Source organism: Nicotiana tabacum, chromosome 4 (genome assembly GCF_000715075.1).
Source record: "Nicotiana tabacum cultivar K326 chromosome 4, ASM71507v2, whole genome shotgun sequence".
Taxonomy (NCBI): domain Eukaryota; kingdom Viridiplantae; phylum Streptophyta; class Magnoliopsida; order Solanales; family Solanaceae; genus Nicotiana; species Nicotiana tabacum.
The window spans coordinates 20,445,489-20,465,842 of record NC_134083.1 but is presented as its reverse complement, the minus strand read 5'-3'; the positions used below and the strand labels follow the sequence as shown (position 1 = coordinate 20,465,842).

General features: G+C 36.9%; 1 protein-coding gene across 6 annotated transcripts; it reads left to right on the top strand.

Moving 5' to 3' along the window:
• The first annotated feature begins 836 nt into the window (after positions 1-836).
• Positions 837-18,384, top strand: LOC107787668 (uncharacterized). Of its 6 annotated transcripts, XM_075251521.1 has the most exons (7): positions 847-985; positions 2,558-2,652; positions 8,655-8,749; positions 9,177-9,463; positions 15,516-15,565; positions 15,657-15,709; positions 17,735-18,384. In XM_075251521.1, the coding sequence occupies exons 4-7, from the start codon at positions 9,195-9,197 to the stop codon at positions 18,089-18,091; spliced, it is 729 nt and encodes a 242-aa protein (XP_075107622.1). In that variant the 5' UTR covers positions 847-985; positions 2,558-2,652; positions 8,655-8,749; positions 9,177-9,194; the 3' UTR covers positions 18,092-18,384. The 6 variants fall into 6 exon arrangements, with proteins under 6 accessions (XP_075107620.1, XP_075107622.1, XP_075107619.1 ...); XM_075251519.1 differs by having other exon boundaries at positions 837-985; positions 2,591-2,652; positions 8,655-9,463; XM_075251518.1 differs by having other exon boundaries at positions 848-985; positions 8,655-9,463.
• Positions 18,385-20,354: the final 1,970 nt, after the last annotated feature.

Sequence of the window (20,354 nt, the reverse complement as noted above, 5' to 3'; positions counted from 1 at the left end):
GTTTTTCCTAATAAGGTTTTAACGAGGCACATTATTTATGGATATCAAAGGGGGAATGTTATAAGAAAAATCAAATTATGGTGGATGTCTACTCTTCCTCCATTATCTCCCTCCATGATCTTCATCGCAAATGCTTAATGACATTTTCAATGACATATTTTTCTTTACTTTTCATGCATATATGAAGGCCTCGTAATAGATAGAAAAATAGACACAATTGAAGAAGAAAATCTCTTCCTTCTCTCTATCTCTATTTCTTGTTCATGTTTTACTAAATTGCTTTTGTTTTATAACATGCACCACTTTGTTAAAGAAAAATGACTATTAGTACTCCATGTTAAAGAATATGTATTATTTTAAGTCTAAAGCTAAATATAGTGTATGATTTTGGGCATTTTCTCTAAATATTACACAGAGAAATTCAAAAATAATCAGATTTACAAGTGATAATTGAAAAATAGCTACAGTTTCAAAAGTAATCGAAATTTAGCCACTTTTCATTTAAAGATAAATCTGAACGAAAACACTGTTCAAAATCCGAAAAATATTCCAGCATAATATACTGAAATTCCAGTATAATATACTGAAATTCCAATATAATATACCGGTCCAACATAATATGCTGGAAGTTAATACACAAGTGCTCCAATCTCTAGTATATTGTATTGGAACTTTTCGCGTGCTGGAGTTATAGTATAATATGCTGGAAGTTCATACACACGTGCACCAATCTCTAGTATATTATGCTGGACTGGTCCATATTGCAGCAAAATAATGGCTATTTTTCAATTATTTTGTAAACACTGACTATTTTTCAATTACTAGTCCGAAAACTTTGTAAGTCCAAACTCTTTTTACAATATTACAACGTGGCAAGTAAAGAGTAACTGAAATTGTTGGGTCGCCTCCATATTTTGATACTTTCTCCAGCTCTACTCTTGTCTCTCGCTGCTGAGTTTACGTGCGTTGCCTCTACAGTTATTAGGTGAGTTTTTCCTTCTTTTTTCCATCTGTTTATCCAACATTTTCTGGTTATAAGTGTTATTTAGATTTAAGATGGTCTTCTTATGATGTTTTGAATCTTCTATGGAAGATTTAGCTTGTTTTCGCCTAAAATCTAACCTAGTTGATGATATGTTGTTGCGCTTCTGTTTTCTGTGCTTCGTTTCGCGCTTTTCACGATTTAATCCTAATTTTCATCTCTTTCAACTCTTTTAAAGTGCAGTAAGATTCGGTTTGAGTCTATTATTTAGATATCACATCCGGACATGCATTAGAGGTATTTGACAAATTGCCCGAAAGAAACTACGGATGTTTGTGGACTGTGTTAATTTTGATTTTGACTGAGCAAAATAAGCTTCAAATATGATGTTTCAAAATTTGGAATAGTTGTGTAATCCAACAGATGCACCGTTTAATTTCACTGACCTTTTTTTTTTCTTTTCCCTCATGGGTTACAAAAAGCATGAATTTGTTTCATGTCTAATTTCATATTTTCATGCCTTAATTTATCGAGTATTTGTTCCATTTTGTTAAAGAGTTTGGCTCTGCCAAGTTTGCAAATGATGAGATCATAACTGAGGGGAGAATAGTGAATGGGTTTAGTAGGATGGTTTGTTCCATGGCTGGGATTAGAATTGGCGGAGAGCTGAAGGGCGATTTTTGGATCTTTTTGCTGGCAAAGTAGAGAGGAGAGTCTGATGGAGATCGTGTTTTCACTTTCTCCATTTCGTATTGTCAGTGAATTCTAAGTCCTACTTAATTGTTTGCGTTAATTTGAACTTGGAAACTGTATGGAGTTCTAAGTCCCCACAGTTTTCCTACCAAAGGTGTTTCGAAAATCTCTAATTAAGGATAGAAATGTACTATCACACTCAAATATTTTTGTTATTAATCTTCTTTTTTCATGCTCGAAAAATTCGGTTATCCAGGGAACCACTGGCATAACATAAGCAACGTATACAGTGGGCGAAAATTCAATGTACATATCAGTTCTGAAGCAGAGGAAGATGTGAATTAATATTAACTTCACAAGTACATATATGTTTACAGATTATTGAAAAGAAACAACTGCAACTTGAAGCAGATTCATTCATAACTCTGCTCAATGAGTGATGAAATTGATTAAAAGGGGAGGGGACAAAAAGAAATATAAATAGTGTCTAACAGTTACTGAAATTTGGATATAGAATAATAATTTAGGAAATTTTGTACAATTTATTACATCTGTGAACTGACTGTATAATTTGAACCTCATTGGCCTCACTACATCTTCCCTTTGAATTTGTTATTTACCTTTGTGTCTATAAGTTTTATTCTTAAAGTATGCAGATGCTCCATATTTTATAAATGATGGTAGAGTAGTATTATATTTGAGTAGCATATCATTGTACTTTGTTACTTTTTAATTGTACAGTGTGTCCTTACCTATGTCATTAATTAATTTAATGATATGATTATAAAGTAAGCAACAAGAAGAAGTATGAAAACTGTACATAGTCGTTTATATATTCATGCCACTAACTTTTATTCTTCGTAACTATTTACCTTGATGTAGTCTTTGCCTTTTATGACGTTGGTGAATTCTCAGATAAATGTGACTGCTTCAGCACTCTTGTTTCAATCATCACTAAACCTCCTGCTATTTGCAAGGTATAATCCATGATTCAGATGTTTCACATACCTAATCTATCTTCTTGACAGAGTGGAAAACAACTGCACCTGATTGACAACCTGCCAGAACCCACCTTATTGCAAAAGAATTTACAGCATTATAATCTGTTAGTTTACAGCATGTATATAGTGTAGTATTGTCCCACATTGGTAGAAGAGTAGTATGTCCTTGTATAGTATAGCTATAAATAAGGACCTCTTGTATTGTATTGTTCATCTAATATCAATAACATATTTTCTCCCGTGCCTTCTCACATGGTATCAGAGCAATTGTGAGAGACTTATCACTGTGCATAAATTCCAGCGATTCCGGGAAAGAGAAATCGCTGTGCATAAATTCCAGCGATTCCGGGAAAGAGAAATCAGTACTTTTTTAAGGTTGTTTTCTATCTGCTTCATTTCTGTCAGTGTTGTGCAAAATCCAACACTACCACAAGAGTCGTCACTGTCCGGCGACCAAACCCCAGTGAAAAACTCCGGCAGCAGCCTCCTCACGTGCCTCCTCGCGCCACCAGAAGCTCACGCGCCGGCGCGTACGACCACTTCCGGCCATTTTTTGAAAATCTTCCTTCAGAACAGTTGGGTCGCCTGGTAATTCCGATCCTACCCCTACTGTTTTCATTTCATTTCGAAAACTTTGAGTTTTTTCCGGCAGCTACAATACTATTCCGACAGCTACAGTAGATTCCGGCAGCTACAGTATTTCGGTATTCTGTTTCTGTGTTTCCGTACACTGTTTCAGTGGATTACAGTTGATTCTTTCTCCTATTTGGTAATAATTTGCAACAATGTCTTTGGGATTTGATGCTTTTGGGTCTAGAAACATGAGTTCTGGAAGCTCTAGTGCTATTATTACCTCGGAACCTTTAACGGGAGGTTCAAACTACTTAGCTTGGGCTTCATCTGTCGAGTTATGGTGTAGAGGTCAAGGTGTTCAAGATCATCTAATCAAACAGTCTAGCGATGGAGATGAAAAGGCAATATCACTTTGGGCAAAAATTGATGCTCAGTTATGTAGCATCTTGTGGCGATCTATTGATTCCAAGTTGATGCCCTTGTTTCGTCCATTCCAAACATGTTATTTGGTTTGGGCAAAGGCACGCACCTTATACACTAATGACATATCTCGCTTCTATGATGTGATATCACGGATGACAAACTTAAAGAAGCAGGAATTGGATATGTCTACTTACTTGGGTCAAGTACATGCAGTCATGGAGGAATTTGAGAAGTTGATGCCAGTTTCTGCTAGTGTGGAAAAACAACAAGAGCAGCGACAGAAGATGTTTCTCGTTCTTACCCTCGCTGGACTTTCTAATGATCTTTGATTCAGTACGCTACCAGATTTTGGCTAGTCCGTCTGTCCCGACAGTTGATGAATTATTCTCTCGATTACTCCGCCTTGCTGCAGCACCAAGTCCACCAGCGATCTCATCACAGATACTTGATTCCTCTGTTCTTGCATCCCAGACAATGGATGTTCGGGCATCTCAAACTATGGAGCATTGACGAGGAGGAGGTCGTTTTGGAAGATCTAGACCCAAGTGTTCTTATTGTCACAAACTTGGACACACTCGTGAAATGTGCTATTTCTTACATGGTCGTCCACCCAAAAATGCTTACATTGCTCAGACCGAGACTCCAGGTAACCAAGGTTTTTCTTTATCTAAAGAAGAATATAATGAGCTCCTTCAGTATCGAGCAAGTAAGCAGACATCTCCACAAGTAGCCTCAGTTGCTCAGACTGATACTTCTGTTACTGGTAATTCTTTTGCTTGTGTTTCCCAGTCTAGCACTCTTGGCCCATGGGTCATGGACTCCGGCGCTTCTGATCACATCTCTGGTAATATATCACTTTTGTCAAATATTGTATATTCACAGTCTCTTCCCACTGTTACTTTAGCCAATGGATGTCAAACTAAGGCAAAAGGAGTTGGACAAGCTAACCCCTTGTCTTCTATCACCCTAGATTCCGTTTTTTATGTCCCTGGCTGTCCTTTTAGTCTTGCATCTGTTAGTCGTTTGACTTGTGCCCTCCATTGTGGTATATATTTTATTACTGATTCTTTTATTATGCAGGACCGCAGTACGGGACAGACAATTGGTAGAGGTTGTGAATCAGAAGGCCTTTACTACCTTAACTCACTCAGTCCTTCCACAACATGTCTAGTTACAGATCCTCCAGATCTAATCCACAGACGTTTAGGACATCCGAGTTTATCCAAACTTCAGAAGATGGTGCCTAGTTTATCTAGTTTGTCTACATTAGATTGTGAGTCGTGTCAACTTGGGAAACATACCCGAGCCTCCTTTTCGCGTAGTGTTGAGAGTCATGCAGAGTCTGTCTTTTCCTTAGTTCATTCTGATATATGGGGCCCTAGTAGAGTCAGTTCATCCTTGGGATTTCGTTATTTTGTCAGTTTCATTGATGATTATTCAAGATGTACTTGGCTTTTCTTAATGAAAGATCGTTCTGAGTTATTTTCTATATTCCAGAGTTTCTGTGCTGAAATCAAAAACCAATTTGGTGTTTCTATTCGCATTTTTCGCAGTGATAATGCCTTAGAATATTTATCTTCTCAATTTCAGCAGTTTATGACTTCTCAGGGAATTATTCATCAGACATCTTGTCCTTATACCCCTCAGCAAAATGGGGTTGCTGAGAGAAAGAATAGGCACCTTATTGAGACTGCTCGCACACTTCTAATTGAATCTCGTGTTCCGTTGTGTTTTTGGGGCGATGCAGTTCTCACAGCTTGTTATTTGATTAATCGGATGCCTTCATCTCCCATCAAAAATCAGATTCCGCATTCAGTATTGTTTCCCCAGTCACCCTTATACTCTCTTCCACCTCGTGTTTTTGGGAACACGTGTTTTGTTCATAACTTAGCCCCTGGGAAAGATAAGTTAGCTCCTCGTGCTCTTAAGTGTGTCTTCCTTGGTTATTCTCGTGCTCAGAAGGGATATCGTTGTTATTCTCTAGATCTTCGTAGGTACCTTATGTCAGCTGACGTCACATTTTTTGAGTCTAAACCTTTCTTTACCTCTGCTGACCACCATGATATATCTGAGGTCTTACCTATACCGACCTTTGAGGAGTTTACTATAGCTCCTCCTCTACCTTCGACCATAGAGGTTTCATCCATACCAACCGTTGAGGAATCTAGTGTTGTTCCCCCTAGTTCCCCAGCCACAGGAACACCACTCTTGACTTATCATCGTCGTTTGCGTCTTCCATCAGGCCCAACTGGTTCTCGTCCTGCACCTGACCCTGCTCCTGCTGCGGACCCTGCTCCTAGTACACCGATTGCACTTCAGAAAGGTATACGGACCACACTTAACCCTAATCCTCATTATGTCGGTTTGAGCTATCATTGTCTGTCATCTCCCCATTATGCTTTTATATCTTCTTTGTCCTCGGCTTCCATCCCTAAGTCTACAGGTGAAGCGTTGTCTCATACAGGATGGCGACATGCTATGAGTGACGAGATGTCTGCTTTACATACAAGTGGTACTTGGGAGCTTGTTCCTCTTCCCTCAGGTAAATCTACTGTTGGTTGTCGTGGGTTTATGCAGTCAAAGTTGGTCCCGATGGACAGATTGATCGACTTAAGGCCCGTCTTGTTGCCAAAGGATATACTCAGATATTTGGGCTCGATTACAGTGATACCTTCTCTCCCGTGGCTAAAGTGGCTTCAGTCCGCCTTTTTCTATCCATGGCTGCGGTTCGTCATTGGCCCCTCTATCAGCTGGACATTAAAAATGCCTTTCTTCACGGTGATCTTGAGGATGAGGTTTATATGGAGCAACCACCTGGTTTTGTTGCTCAGGGGGAGTCTCGTGGCCTTGTATGTCGCTTGCGTCGGTCACTTTATGGTCTAAAGCAGTCTCCTCGAGCCTGGTTTGGTAAGTTCAGCACGGTTATCCAGGAGTTTGGCATGATTCATAGTGAAGCTGATCACTCTGTGTTTTATCGGCACTCTGCTTCAAGTCTCTGTATTTATCTGGTAGTCTATGTTGATGATATTGTTATTACTGGCAATGATCAGGATGGTATTACCAATCTGAAGCAGCATCTCTTCCAGCACTTCCAAACTAAGGATCTAGGCAGATTGAAGTACTTTCTAGGTATTGAGGTTGCTCAGTCTAGCTCAGGTATTGTTATTTCTCAAAGAAAATATGCTTTAGACATTCTTGAGGAGACGGGGATGATAGGTTGCAGACCTGTTGACACTCCGATGGATCCGAATTCTAAACTTATGCCAGGACAGGGGGAGCCGCTTAGCGATCCTGCAAGCTATAGGCGGCTGGTTGGAAAATTAAATTATCTCACAGTGACTAGACCCGACATTTCTTATCCTGTGAGTGTTGTAAGTCAGTTTATGAATTCTCCCTGTGATAGTCATTGGGATGTAGTTGTCCGCATTATTCGATATATAAAATCGGCTCCAGGCAAAGGGTTACTCTTTGAGGATCGAGGTCATGAGCAGATCATTGGATACTCAGATGTTGATTGGGCAGGATCACCTTCTGATAGACGTTCTACGTCTGGATATTGTGTTTTAGTAGGAGGAAATTTGGTGTCCTGGAAGAGCAAGAAATAGAATGTAGTTGCTCGGTCTAGTGCAGAAGCAGAATATCGAGCAATGGCTATGGCAACATGTGAGCTAGTCTGGACCAAACAATTGCTCAAGGAGTTGAAATTTGGTGAAATCAGTCGGATGAAACTTGTGTGCGATAATCAAGCTGCCCTTCATATTGCATCAAATCCGGTGTTCCATGAGAGAACTAAACACATTGAGATTGATTGTCATTTCGTCAGAGAAAAGATACTTTCAGGAGAGATTGCTACAAAGTTTGTGAGGTCGAATGATCAACTTGCAGATATTTTCACCAAGTGTCTCACTGGTCCTCGTATTGGTTATATATGTAACAAGCTCGGTACATATGATTTGTATGCACCTGCTTGAGGGGGAGTGTTAGTTTACAGCATGTATATAGTGTAGTATTATCCCACATTGGTAGAAGAGTAGTATGTCCTTGTATAGTATAGCTATAAATAAGGACCTCTTGTATTGTATTGTTCTTCTAATATCAATAACATATTTTCTCCCGTGCCTTCTCACATAATCGAGAAAGGAATGTCAAGGTATGCACCATTTCCTGGTATAACTTATATGATCAACTGAGAACATTTGCATCTTAAGTTAAACCCACTCTTCCCTGTTTATTTAAGCTAATGGAATATGCAAAGTGTAATCAATTGTCAGAATCGTACAAGCTTACTAAAAGTAACTCTTCGCTCCAAAATAGACTGTGCAGATGCAAATTTTATCTATCACTATTATCTTTAATCTTGTGTGTTTCTTCTTTTTTGCTTTACTACCACCAATATTTGCAGTGGTACTTTGATGCAAGTAGGCTTAGCTTACTTTGATGCAACTGGGTTCTCCATCTCAAATTACTGAATTTACAATTCTCTGGGGTGACTCTTTGACATGCCTAAATCATCTATATAACAGAGTAGAACTGACTGTTTCTCTTTTTTGGCAAAAGAGTTCCGGATATAATCTGATTATAACTAATGGTGGGGTATCTATAGCTTATTTGGAGAAGTGCAAGAAAATAGTGTGCACTTTACTGACTTGTAAAAAAGGAGTACGCTTTCACGTTTGTTATGGCAGTGAATCTTGTTGTTAAATACTCTTAAAATCACATGCAATCTAGACCAAAATTCTAAGGTAATGAACCTTTGTTTCTGAAGAGGCGCATGAACCTTCGTTAACCCTCCAAGTCATCATTATACAGATCTTGTTAATTTGTTGCAGTTGGGACTTACATCAGTTATGCTATTCATCTACTAATATTAAAAAGTTTAACTTGAATCTGCTTTAGTGGTACTGTTATCAACTCAGTTTGAAATAAAAATGGTGAATATTTCCATGGATTCTTCTTATAACTCTGTCTTCTATCTTGTGCAGATCAATCATGCTGTCTCACAGAATATGCGCCCTCTTGCTTCTACAGAGATTCTGGTCTTTATGATGCTTTATTATTCCTATGGTATCTGTTGATGGTACTAATATATTGTCTCTTTTCCTCTTCTTGAGCCGAGGGTCTTTCGGAAACAGTCTCTCTACTCCCTCGGGGTAGGGGTAAGGTGTGCGTACACACTACCCTCCCCAGACCCCACTAGTGGGATTTTACTGGGTCGCTGTTGTTGCTTCTACAGAGAAACTAGTGTCATCTAACCACCTCTAGGTTTTCAAAAATTTTGAACCGGGGACTTTTTGGACATAGAGTCTTTTCTTTCGGATGATTTACTTTCATGTATAATGAAATGATATAGCTTCGTTTTGTTGGGCCCGGGCGAACCACAGGCTACTCCTACTAGTGTCCATATAAGTCATTAAGCTGTCCGGTTTAGTTTCCGGTTCAAGTTTCAAAAGAACATCACTCCGTTCCTCCGTAACGCCGCCTGCTTCTGGCTTCTCTTTGGACAGTGAAATGTTGGGGGAAAGATGAGTGTAATGTTTAGAGGTAGAAGCATTTTGGTTCGTCTTTCACGGCGATCTACGCTCCTCCAGAGAAGAAAATTTTGCGGCAACAACAAGCCAATCACCCTCGGCAACAATAACAACGGTGGTAAGGTTAGTAGTAATAGTGCTGAGGAAGTTAACAACTCTGTTTCTTTAAGTCGTCGCGATGCCTATAAACAGTTGGAGAACCTTGACTTTATGACTGCTGCCAAGATGCTTTTTACGGACCCGCCCAAGAAGAAGAAATTCGGGTACTTTGCTTTTTGCTGTTGCATTTCTCATTGGCATTTTATCTAACAGTTTGCTTCAGTTCTCTTCATTCCACTCGAATGCGTTTTAACCAAACTTATGCTTTCATTTATGCTGTGGCTTAATTCATCAGGGCAAACTGAAAGTTGTTAAGATTTCAAAGTGAACTGTGTGTTGGAAAATTAATTAAAACAGTATGATCAGGAAGCATGCTACAAGTGGTATGTAAATGCTCATTAGAAACTAGCTTGGAGATTCTGAATGCTGAATTTAACATGCCTTATAGGATGTAATAATGTTTCCTCAGTTGCCTAGATATGAGGTATGTTGTAAAGTAAGATAGCATGGTTAGAGGGTTGTGGTATGCTGCCATTGGTCTTCACTAGTGTGTGACTCGTTTTAACTCTAACTAATTTCCGCACATTTCTGCTTTCCATTAGCTAAAATGTGTGAAGTAACATGGCCAATGAGGATTCATAGAGCCGACCCCAACTTGTTCGGGACTGAGGCGCAATTGTTGTTGTATAAGCATTAATATATAATGTGGTAGGTTTTGAAGTTGTTTATAAATGTGATCCTGGATACTTATATAATACTTTTGTTCAGTCCAAACCTGCTTATCTACTGAAGATTTTCTACCAAAACCAGACATGCATTTGCCATAGAGAAATTAGTATGCTGCGGTTTTATTCTGCGTGACATCCAGTAGCCTGTCTCCCGTTTCACCAGTTATATCTTAAAAATAGCTTTTTGTTATCGCAGTTTATAGTTTGTAGCCAATGACATATTCTGTCAGGTATTATCACTTGGGATACAAAAACTTTTGAATATCAAATTCCTGTTCTTTTGTGTTAAGCTTACACAAACTTGTCACATGCATAACTCATTTCACTTATTTTCGATGCCCTTGAAATTAGGACTTGCCTCTTACCCTAAAACCTTTAGGTTGCATCAGCATGAATATTGTCTGTGTTTCATGGAATCTGTTGAACTCAGTGTTGTGAAGAGCGTGAAGCGAAGCTCTCGCTTTTTTGAAGTGAAGCGGAATTTTAAAAAAAAAATTAAAATAAATAATGCACAGACAACACATGTAATTGTAAGCAAATGTTCAATACTTCAATGTAAAAACTAAAGAGTAGCATCAATTAAAGCACAAAATGAGCATCATATTCTTCTACAAGATTGTCAAATTCTTGTATTCCACTATCATTATTATATTGCTCGTCATCTTCTTCAACTTCTTCTTCTTCATCAACTAGGGACAAAGTAGCTACCTCTTTTTCAGGGGCGGCCCGTCCATAAAACAGGTAAAGCAACTGCTATAGGCCCCACATTTATGGAGTCTCCATTTTTTTTTACACCTAATAGGCTATATATAGATTTTAAAAAAAAAGTTATGTGAAGTGAAAAAGTTTGATTTCTTTATTTAACAAATAAAGAGATGAAGGATTTGCAACTGCTTTGATTTCTGCTAAGGAAATTGCATTTGAAATTAATATCGAACCCGAATTTCATAAGAAACGTGTAATATATAGGAAGAAACAATTTGAGCAGAATGTTAATAATGAAATCTCAAAATCACTCGAAGTGTCCTTTAGAGTTGATTACTTTTTATACATAGTCCCTCTAGTCCATAATAAATGACTTTTTAACCTTTGATGTGCCCCTTAAGAAAATACTGACTCCTAGAACAAAAATGTATTTTGACTGAATTATCCTTAATTAAAATTTATATGTTGTTAACTTGACACATTGAGATATGTAAATAAGGGCAAATTTTGAAAAAATAAAGTTAATTCCTTCTCGATTATATAAAAGGACACTTATTTTGGACCAAAATAAACGCAAAAAAAAATCACTTATTATGGACCGGAGAGAGTAGTAGACAAGGTTATTTTTTCACTTTAAAAGAGATTTGAACAATTAGAGGCATATGAAAATATTTTTGGTTTTCTATTTAGCAGTAAAAACTGAGATCACTAGTTGATGGAAATTTGAAAAAATATTGCCTTCATCTTGAATGCTCCTTAAATAATAATAATCAACCCATATTGATAGTTTAGATTTATTTTCTGAATCAAAAATATTAAGGAAAATAGTACAATTAGAAGATAACAATTTAATTGATTACTCAATCAAATAAAAAGGTTTGATTATTTTCCAAATGCCTATATTATTTATAGAATAATGTTAATAACTCCTATTACCGTTGCTTCAGCGGAAAAAAGTGTTTCAAAATTAAAATTGCTAAAACCTTACCTAAGATCAACAATGTCTCAAAGATATTAAATGAATTAGCTATATTGTCAATTGAGAAAGACTTATTACGAGAAGTTGATTATAAAAAATTAATAATAACTTTGCATCTAAAAAAAGTTAGAAAAATAGACTTCAAATAAAAATAAAATATTTTTTATTAATAAAAAAGTTAAGGTCCCTCATAAAGTTTGGCTTTAGGCCACGAAATTGGTCGGGCCGCCCCTGCTCTTTTCCCTTCCTCTGTGAACTTGAAGTTGAGGTACTCCCCCTCAAACCATAAATCCTCTCCCCAATTCCACACGCCTCTGCAACATCACCCCAAGTGAAATCAGAAGTTTCCTCAAATACTTCTTCATCTGCATGATCTTCCGGGACTCCAGTTAGCCATTCATTAGCATCATCGATGTTGTCCAAACTAATTGGATTAATTACATTGCGAGCGTTGTAACGACGCCTCAATGTTCTATTGTACTTAATGAAAACTAGATCATTGAGACGCTTCAAGGTTAGTTTGTTCCTTTTTTTGGTATGAATCTGCAAATAATAAGTAATTAGTAAGATTAGGACAATTGAGATATAATTTAATTATTTCAATATACTAAATCTTTCTTCTTAGTTCTTACATATTCAAACACGCTCCAATTCCTTTTACACCCGGATGAGCTACATCTTAGACTTAGAACCTTGATGGCAAACTTTTGTAAATCTGGAGTGGAATGGCCATATTGATTCCACCATTCAACCGTAGAGGTAGAACAAATATTCAAAACATAATATTGATAAAGAAATAACTTATTAACTATAAACTAAGTTGCTCGGACACGGGTGCAGATGTCGGACACGGGTGCGGATCTAGAGGTCGGATCTTTCGAGATATAAATTCTAAGATCCGGGGATACGGATCTTAGTAAGGATACGGGTGAGGGGATCCGACTAAAAATAATTCAAAAAAATAAAAATATAGAAAATATCTCTAATTTATGAGAAATTTTGTGGATACTTATGTATAGCTTGTAAAGTATAGATTTCTTTTTTATTCTCAAGTTGTAGATAAGTAAAGGATTGATATCCTAGATAAGCTATGCTATTTTCTTCAAATTTACCCTAGTTTTGGTTTTGATTTCGGAATTAAATTGTATATCGTCTCGAATTTTTTCGTCCGTCGTGGTCAAAGTACCCAAAATTGTTTGACCAGATCCGGTACGGATCCCATACCCACACCCATACTAGTGTTATGTCGACACGGGTGCGACACCTAAACTGCCATGTCGGAGCAACTTAGACTATAAAGCAACATATAAGCACTCGCTCACCTGGTGACTTCACTTTTCTTTGTCTAATCGCCATGTTTTTTTCAAAAAGTTGCTCAGCATTCCTATAAGTACTAAATTGCTCTGTTATTTTATCTTGTACGGATTCTTCAGGTATCAACTTCTCAATACATTCAATGTATCCCTTCCACAAATGTTCATCTCTTAGAATCCTCTCTTCATTGTCATAAAACAGTCCCGGGTTCAAAACAAATCCAGCTGCATGCAAAGGGCGATGATGCTGACCATCCCACCTTTTATCTATGATCTCAAAGACTCTTTTGTATTTTCTTTGATCACTAAAAGAGGCTTGAATAGCCTCCTTTGCCCTATCCATTGCTTCGTAAAGGTAGCCCATTGGTGGCCTTTTTTTCCCATCCACCAAAGGAAGCACTTTAACTAAAGGACCACCAATCTTCAATGCATGAACCACATTGTTCCAGAATGAAAGAAAAAGTATAATATCTGCAGATTCTCTCCCTCGAGCTTCCCTTCCATAGGCACTGTTAGTGTACTCATCTGAAACAAACAACTTCTTCAAATTGCTTTTTTGCTCATACATCCTATGCAAAGTGAAGAAAGCGGTAGCAAATCTTGTCTTTACAGGTTTCACCAAGCTTCTTTGTTTAGTGAATCTCTTCATCATATTCAATAACAAAGGCCTTTGAACAATTTAGGAATGCACTCTAATTGCCTGATTAAAGACTGAACTGAAGGGTCTTTCCTTGAAAATGTCACCAAAGATCAAATTAATGCAATGTGCTGCACACGGAGTCCAATAAATATGTGGGTACCCAACAAATATCAAATCACCAGCTTTAACATTTTCACTGGCGTTGTCCGTGACAATTTGAGTAACATTTTCTGCTCCAATAGAGTCTATTGTACTCTTGAACAAGGAGTACATTTTGGTTGAATCAGTCGAAGAGTCGTTTGCATCAACGGACTCAAGAAACAAGCTTCCCTTAGGAGAATTCACCAAGATATTGATGATCATTTTTCCATTTCTTGCCGTTTACCTATCCATCATAATGGAACAACCAAACTTGTTCCATTCTACTTTGTGCTCCTCCACGATTTTGTTTACCTCTTTTTTTAGATATGGACCTCTAACTTCATGATAAGTTGGAGGCTTCATTCCTTGACTATATTGGCCTACGGCCTTAATAAAAGCAGAAAAAGTGTCAGTATAATTAACACAATTAAAAGGAAGACCGACATCATACATCCACCGCGCAAACATTGTAACTGCACGATCCCTCAAAATCGCTTTGGCATCAATTTGAGGATTACCACTTTTTCCTCCCTTATCTCCAGATTTTTGCGGGAAGTAACAATCCATAGGACCTTTGGTCTTGCCAGTAGATCCACAACTAGAAGACATTGTTTGCATCCTTCCCCGCTTTTGTGATTTTGATGGAAGCGACGAAGCATCGTCACCTTCTTCTATTTCATCATCGTCATCATCAAGATCATACAGTTCTTGTTCATGAATCATTTGAGTCTAACTCTTTTTTTTTGAAGGAATGCTTTCAATTCTTTCTTCACATGCGACGGAACTTTAGGACAAGATGCCACATTTGGATCATCACCGATTGGATGCGCTTTTTGACGATAGATTCCCCCATTTGAAATCTTGTCACAAAAAAGACATCTAATTGCCATCTTGTTGGTCTCGCTAACTCTTGCAGAGTAAGCCCAAGCCGGGTCTTTCCTATTCTTTTGGTGCCATTAAAAGAACAACTACATAACACATAATAAAGGCAATAAGAACTGAGAATAAAGGATATAAAAATAAGAGGAAGGGCAGTATGGTTCTGTTAAAAATTGGGCAACATAAAAACAATGGAAAAAAAATTGGGCAGCATTTCAACGAAGAGGAGAAAACTGAGAAAGAAGAACCGAAGGTTAAAAAAAAAAATTCGCCAGCATTTCGCTGCTATTTGGACGTTGAAACAGTGAAAGAAAAAGAAAAAGAAGAAGAAGAAGGAAAATCATCACATACCTGTGAAGACTTGAAGTTGAATCTCTATTGAAGACTTGAAGTTGAAGTTGAAGAACCCTAGTCGCCCTTTTAGTTGAATCTCTGCTGGTCGTGTTTAATAAAAGAACACTGAAACCCTTCTTTTTTTAATTAAAAAGCCCGGCAGCTGTCGTGTTGAAGAAGAAGCGCTCGCTTGCATCGCGTCGCTTCGATTGGTCGCTTCTCGCTTTTTAGTGGGAAGCGGTCGCTTTTTCTACCTGAGTCGCTTCACATGGCAGAAGTGGGTAAAGGGCCGCTTCGCTTCGCTTCTCGCTTTAAGCGAGGAAGCGAGCGCTTTCTCTAACACTGGTTGAACTCCGGATGCATATATCTATACCTACTTTTCTTATATGTTCTCTACCTCCTGTTGGGTTGTTAATATTGAATCAGAAATGCACTTCTAACGAAATGCCGTCCATATTTTTGTTGTTTGACATTTTTTCTGATTTCTTTCATGATCAGGTTTGATTTTCATCTGGTACAATTCTTCTTTGCCTGCTTGCCTTCACTGGGTACCCCTTTTTTCATGTTTATCACATTTTAATTTCATGTTTAAAGTACCTTTCATTTGGTAATTCTCTCTGAAATGCCATTTCCTTACAGCTGTATATTTGGTGGCTCAGTATTCTCGCTATGAAATGAGAAGAATGGAGGCGGTAAACTTCTCCTCCTTTGATATTTTTTTTTTCCATCTTAGAATTATACTTGCTAGTGGTAGATCTCCATTTATTAAGGTCACTTCTTGTTTACTCAATGTGTTTGTGGAATAGTTTTTATAGAGTCTTTACGGGATATTTGTACTCGAGTATAAGAGTGCAGGCTTCCCGTAAATGGTTGATGAGGCATGTCTGGAAGATTGAGTTTGTATATGAAATGCATCGAGTTGCTTCTTAGCAAGTTACTGAATGAGAAGGCAAAGCAAATTTGTTCTCCCTTGAAATTTAACACTAAAACAGAGAACAATGCAAATGGTGCTTTCGGACCCAAAACAGTGAGCTCTGGCATGGCCCCAAGTGTAAAATGTGACCTTCACTCACTTTTATGCTACCCGAAATTATACTACACCCCATCTTTGTTTTACTCAATGGCACCAGATCGCTTTTCCATTTAGAATTTATTTTGATTTTAAAATACATTTAGTATGAAATAAAGAAGTTTAGTCGATTTAAATATATTTGTTACAATACTTTATTAACGTTTTGGAGTTTAGTGATATATTTCCCAAGAAAATGTAAAAGGCTCTGAACCCCATTTTTCTAAAGCAAACTAAAAACCAAATTCAAACACACAATTGTTTTACCGAAGAACAAAAGCAGAACTGATTCCCCCAATACTAAACCAAAAAGCAGTCTGTTTTCTTATGTTTTATGTTTAACTTAATTTTATAGAATCTTGGACTGAGATAGCTTAAATGGAGAAACATGGACAGTGAGGATTCATGTAGTTGAAACCGACTTACTTGGCATTGAGGCGTAGTAGTAGTCGTTGGTGTTGTTGTTGCTCCTTATATAGATACATATTTATCTGATGGTTGGTACTGAGGATGGCAGATGAGACAGGAGTTGGAAGATACAGATAGTCGGAAGGGAAAGGAATATAGTTTGGGAACGACACCATTGTTTCAGTTTTGGACATATGGAATTGGAGGAATAAAAGAACGTTCAGTAATATGGATTTTGTATTGATAGTTGGTGAAGAATGGTAGAAGAATGAGAATACTACATACAACCTTCTTGGTTTGTAAAACTAAGGAAGTCCTTTGATTAAAAAGAAAACGATGGAATACTTGTGCTTTTTAGTATGAATATAAGACTCTTTCTTGCAATGTTATGCTAGTGTTGGGACTGATGTCATCAATTCTACGTGTGAAAGCTAAAAGAGAGGGGTAGTGAACTTTTAAAAGGCGTGAAAAGAAAAGGCTGTAGAGTCTCATAAGCTAGTGAAGAGTATAAATTCTTCTTACTACCAAGAACTATATTATGCAAAAATGCAGAAGAAGGTTTGAATGGTGTTCCTTTATAAGCTAAATCAATTTAACTTTCCAGGAATGGGGGAAGTTGCATGCGCATCTCTGGAAACATACCCATTTCAGCATAATGTGTGCTGTGATTAGAAGTTATACTCTGTTGCTAGGTTTTCCGGAAGTTGAAGATTTAGTTTTGAGATGTGAAATTGCTAGGTTTTCCGGAAGTTGAAGATTTAGTTTTGAGATGTGAAATGAAATGTTTTAGGAGGAGTTTGTTTTCTGTATGAGATTACTACATCAACTATGGATCTAATTTTACCATTTGAATAAAGTAACTAATTTAAATGTCTGAAGAATAGATAACTAAACTGAAAGCCATAGTCCTTTCAAATTTGCTTGTCTTGTTGACTTGTTACAAAATATCAATATTTTATTAAGCTACTTTATATACTTGCTTTTGTCTTGTTAAATGCTGTCTATTATGCTATCTCTGAAACATGTTATAATGACTGTTGAATCATTGCTTAATGTTTTTTCTTTAGTTATACATTTTTTTTGGAAATTAACTTCTTTAAGTGCAAAATGGGAGCGCTCTTCAAATAACGTTACCAATGTTCCTTACTTGAAAGATCAAAGCTTCTTGCTTACTCATACTTCCGTTGCTTTTTGCTAGTATTAGTTCTATTGACTATCTTGTTAAAAAAATTCCAATCAGGAAGCTGAATTGAAAAAGAAAGCTGAAGAAGAAACAAAAGCAAAAGAGCTAGAATTAATGGCTGAGGAGGAAAAACAAGTGACTGATCCACAACTTTCCGAGGTGAAAGCAAGACTAGATAAGTTGGAGGAGACCTTGAAAGAAATTTTGGTCGAGTCCAAAAAACAATCAGGTGATGTTGCAGATAAACCAGCCAGCAATGCTGTCAAGAAAAAATCTGGAACAACCAAGACAGGGACTCCTACGGCTCAGGAAAAGACAATTCCCTCTAGTGATGGAAAAACTCAATCAGAAGCATCTTTGCCTGATCAAAAGCAAATTAAAAATGAAGGTCCCTCCCCTGACGTGAAGAAATGAAATCATTAGGCATATATTATTTGGCGTAGTCAAGCTTTTTGAAGAGCCCGGAGTGCATAGCTTTGCAGAACAGGGAAAAGCCACTGCTTTTAAAAGCTGTTAATTCGTTTTTTTTTCCAAATCAATATGAATTAGAAGAAATTTGGAAGATGTAACATTTGCTAAGGATCATTGCTGCCATGTTAGTAGAAAAGCTTAATTTTAGAGCATCAGACATTTGACAATAGCATTGTTTTGTTAAGAAACTGAGTAGATGGGAATTTATGGTTTCGATTATAGAAGGCATTTTTCTATTTTCTGGTTCTGGTGATGCTGTTATTTGTTTCATGGTTTCTTTCGATGGTACTGATATATTGTTTCTTTTCGTCTTCTTGAGCCGATGGTCTTTCGGAAACAGCCTCTCTACCCCCTTGGGGTAGGGGTAAGGTCTGCGTACACACTACCCTCCCTAGACTTAACTAGTGGGATTTAACTGGGTTGTTGTTGATTATAGAAGGCACTTCAGCCATTTTTCTGCTAATCCGTCCAAATTCGAGCACCATGCATTGTTTAAATATATTACAGAAGATAATTCCTGATAAAATGGGTATTTACTGCTATAATTCTTTCATGAATCCACCAGAGTCCTTTCTATACAGGACTACTCAAATATCTTTTTAAAAAATAAAAATAAAATAAGGACTATTGTGGACCCAAAAGTGTAAGATATGGGTCCACAAATTTAGGAAAATTTTTTTAGTTACTTAGGAATTTATAAAATATTCCATAATCTACAACTTGTATTAGAATTAAAAATTCTACAACAAAATATAAAAGATACCCTCTAAAAATATGATAGATTCCCTATTAATGAGGAATCCTATTTTGAAACGTATCCTTATTTGTCCGTAAAAATTCTCCAATTCATTAATATTGATTACCACTATAAGCACTCACTTGCCTTAATTATCCGTGTATTATGCATCAATCAAATCATATCCCCTTGTATTATGCATCAATCATATTATATCCTTACAAAAAAAAAACATGCCTTTGTTAGTTTTAAATAATCCAAAAATCTCAAAGGATTCCCCAAATTTGATTCTTCTTCACGTCTCCGTCAATGCAAAACCCTGTCCCCCCAAGTTCTTTTATAATATAATATTGTATATTTTTTAATATATACATGATATATATTATACTCTATGTAGTATATTTATTAATGATATTTTTTTTTCAGTTCAGTGTTTGTATATTGTATATTAATCATATAACATACATTTTGTACAAGAAATATACAATATACAATATATTAATGGAGAAATTAGAGAAAAATTAATATGATAGATACTTTTAGATGAAAGAGAATCTTAAGAGAGATATTAGGATACATTTTAGGTGAGATAATCTCAAGAGATATATATTAGGACTTTGCCATTAAATTTGTCAATCTTAACCTTCCCTTCTTTTTTTGGTAACAATGTGAATATTACCATTAACAAACCAAATTAATACACCTATAGAGCACTTATTTCCATAGCCACCTTCTAGGAAGGGTACTCTGAACAATAAGCCTCCGAGAGTAACTAATTTTCAATATGCAGAAGAACTTTTAATTCAACATGTATTCTAGGTACTAAGTATTCTATGTAAAAACTCTTTTTTTTTTTTTTGACGATCTAAGTACTTCTATTCTTTGTACAATTTCTCTCTTTATCTGTGTTGCTACTTCTGCTGGTTGTAGTATAGCACCCTTAAACACTTTGTAATTCCGAGCTCGCCAAGTCCGGTATGTCATGGCTCCCCAAACAGCTGCTATAACCTCCTTTTTGAATGTTTTCCAGTGCTTCCTCTTGATGCATTCCAACACCTGTTTCAGCTCTCCAACATGGAGTTGAGCATTAGTCCATTGAATAAGTTCAACTCTCAAAGCTGTGATCCAATTGCAGTCCACAAATAAATGTGTACTTGTCTCTATAACCCGATGGTCACATAAGCAGCAATTGGGATTCTCTTCTGGTATGTGCAATCTGAGCAATCTTTCTTTTATCAATAGTCTACCATAGACTACTAGCCACATATGAAATCTGTATCTAGGTAGAGCTACTGAGTTCCAAATAAGATCTGACACTTCCATTTTGTTGTGCTCTCCCTTCAGCTGCAAGTAGCTTTTAGTGATTGAATATCCTCCCCCAGCTGTGAGAATGTATCTTTCCTGGTCATACCAGCTTTGCATTTGGTTCTTGAGAGAGTTGATCTTTCTCCAGTACCAACTACTATCTTA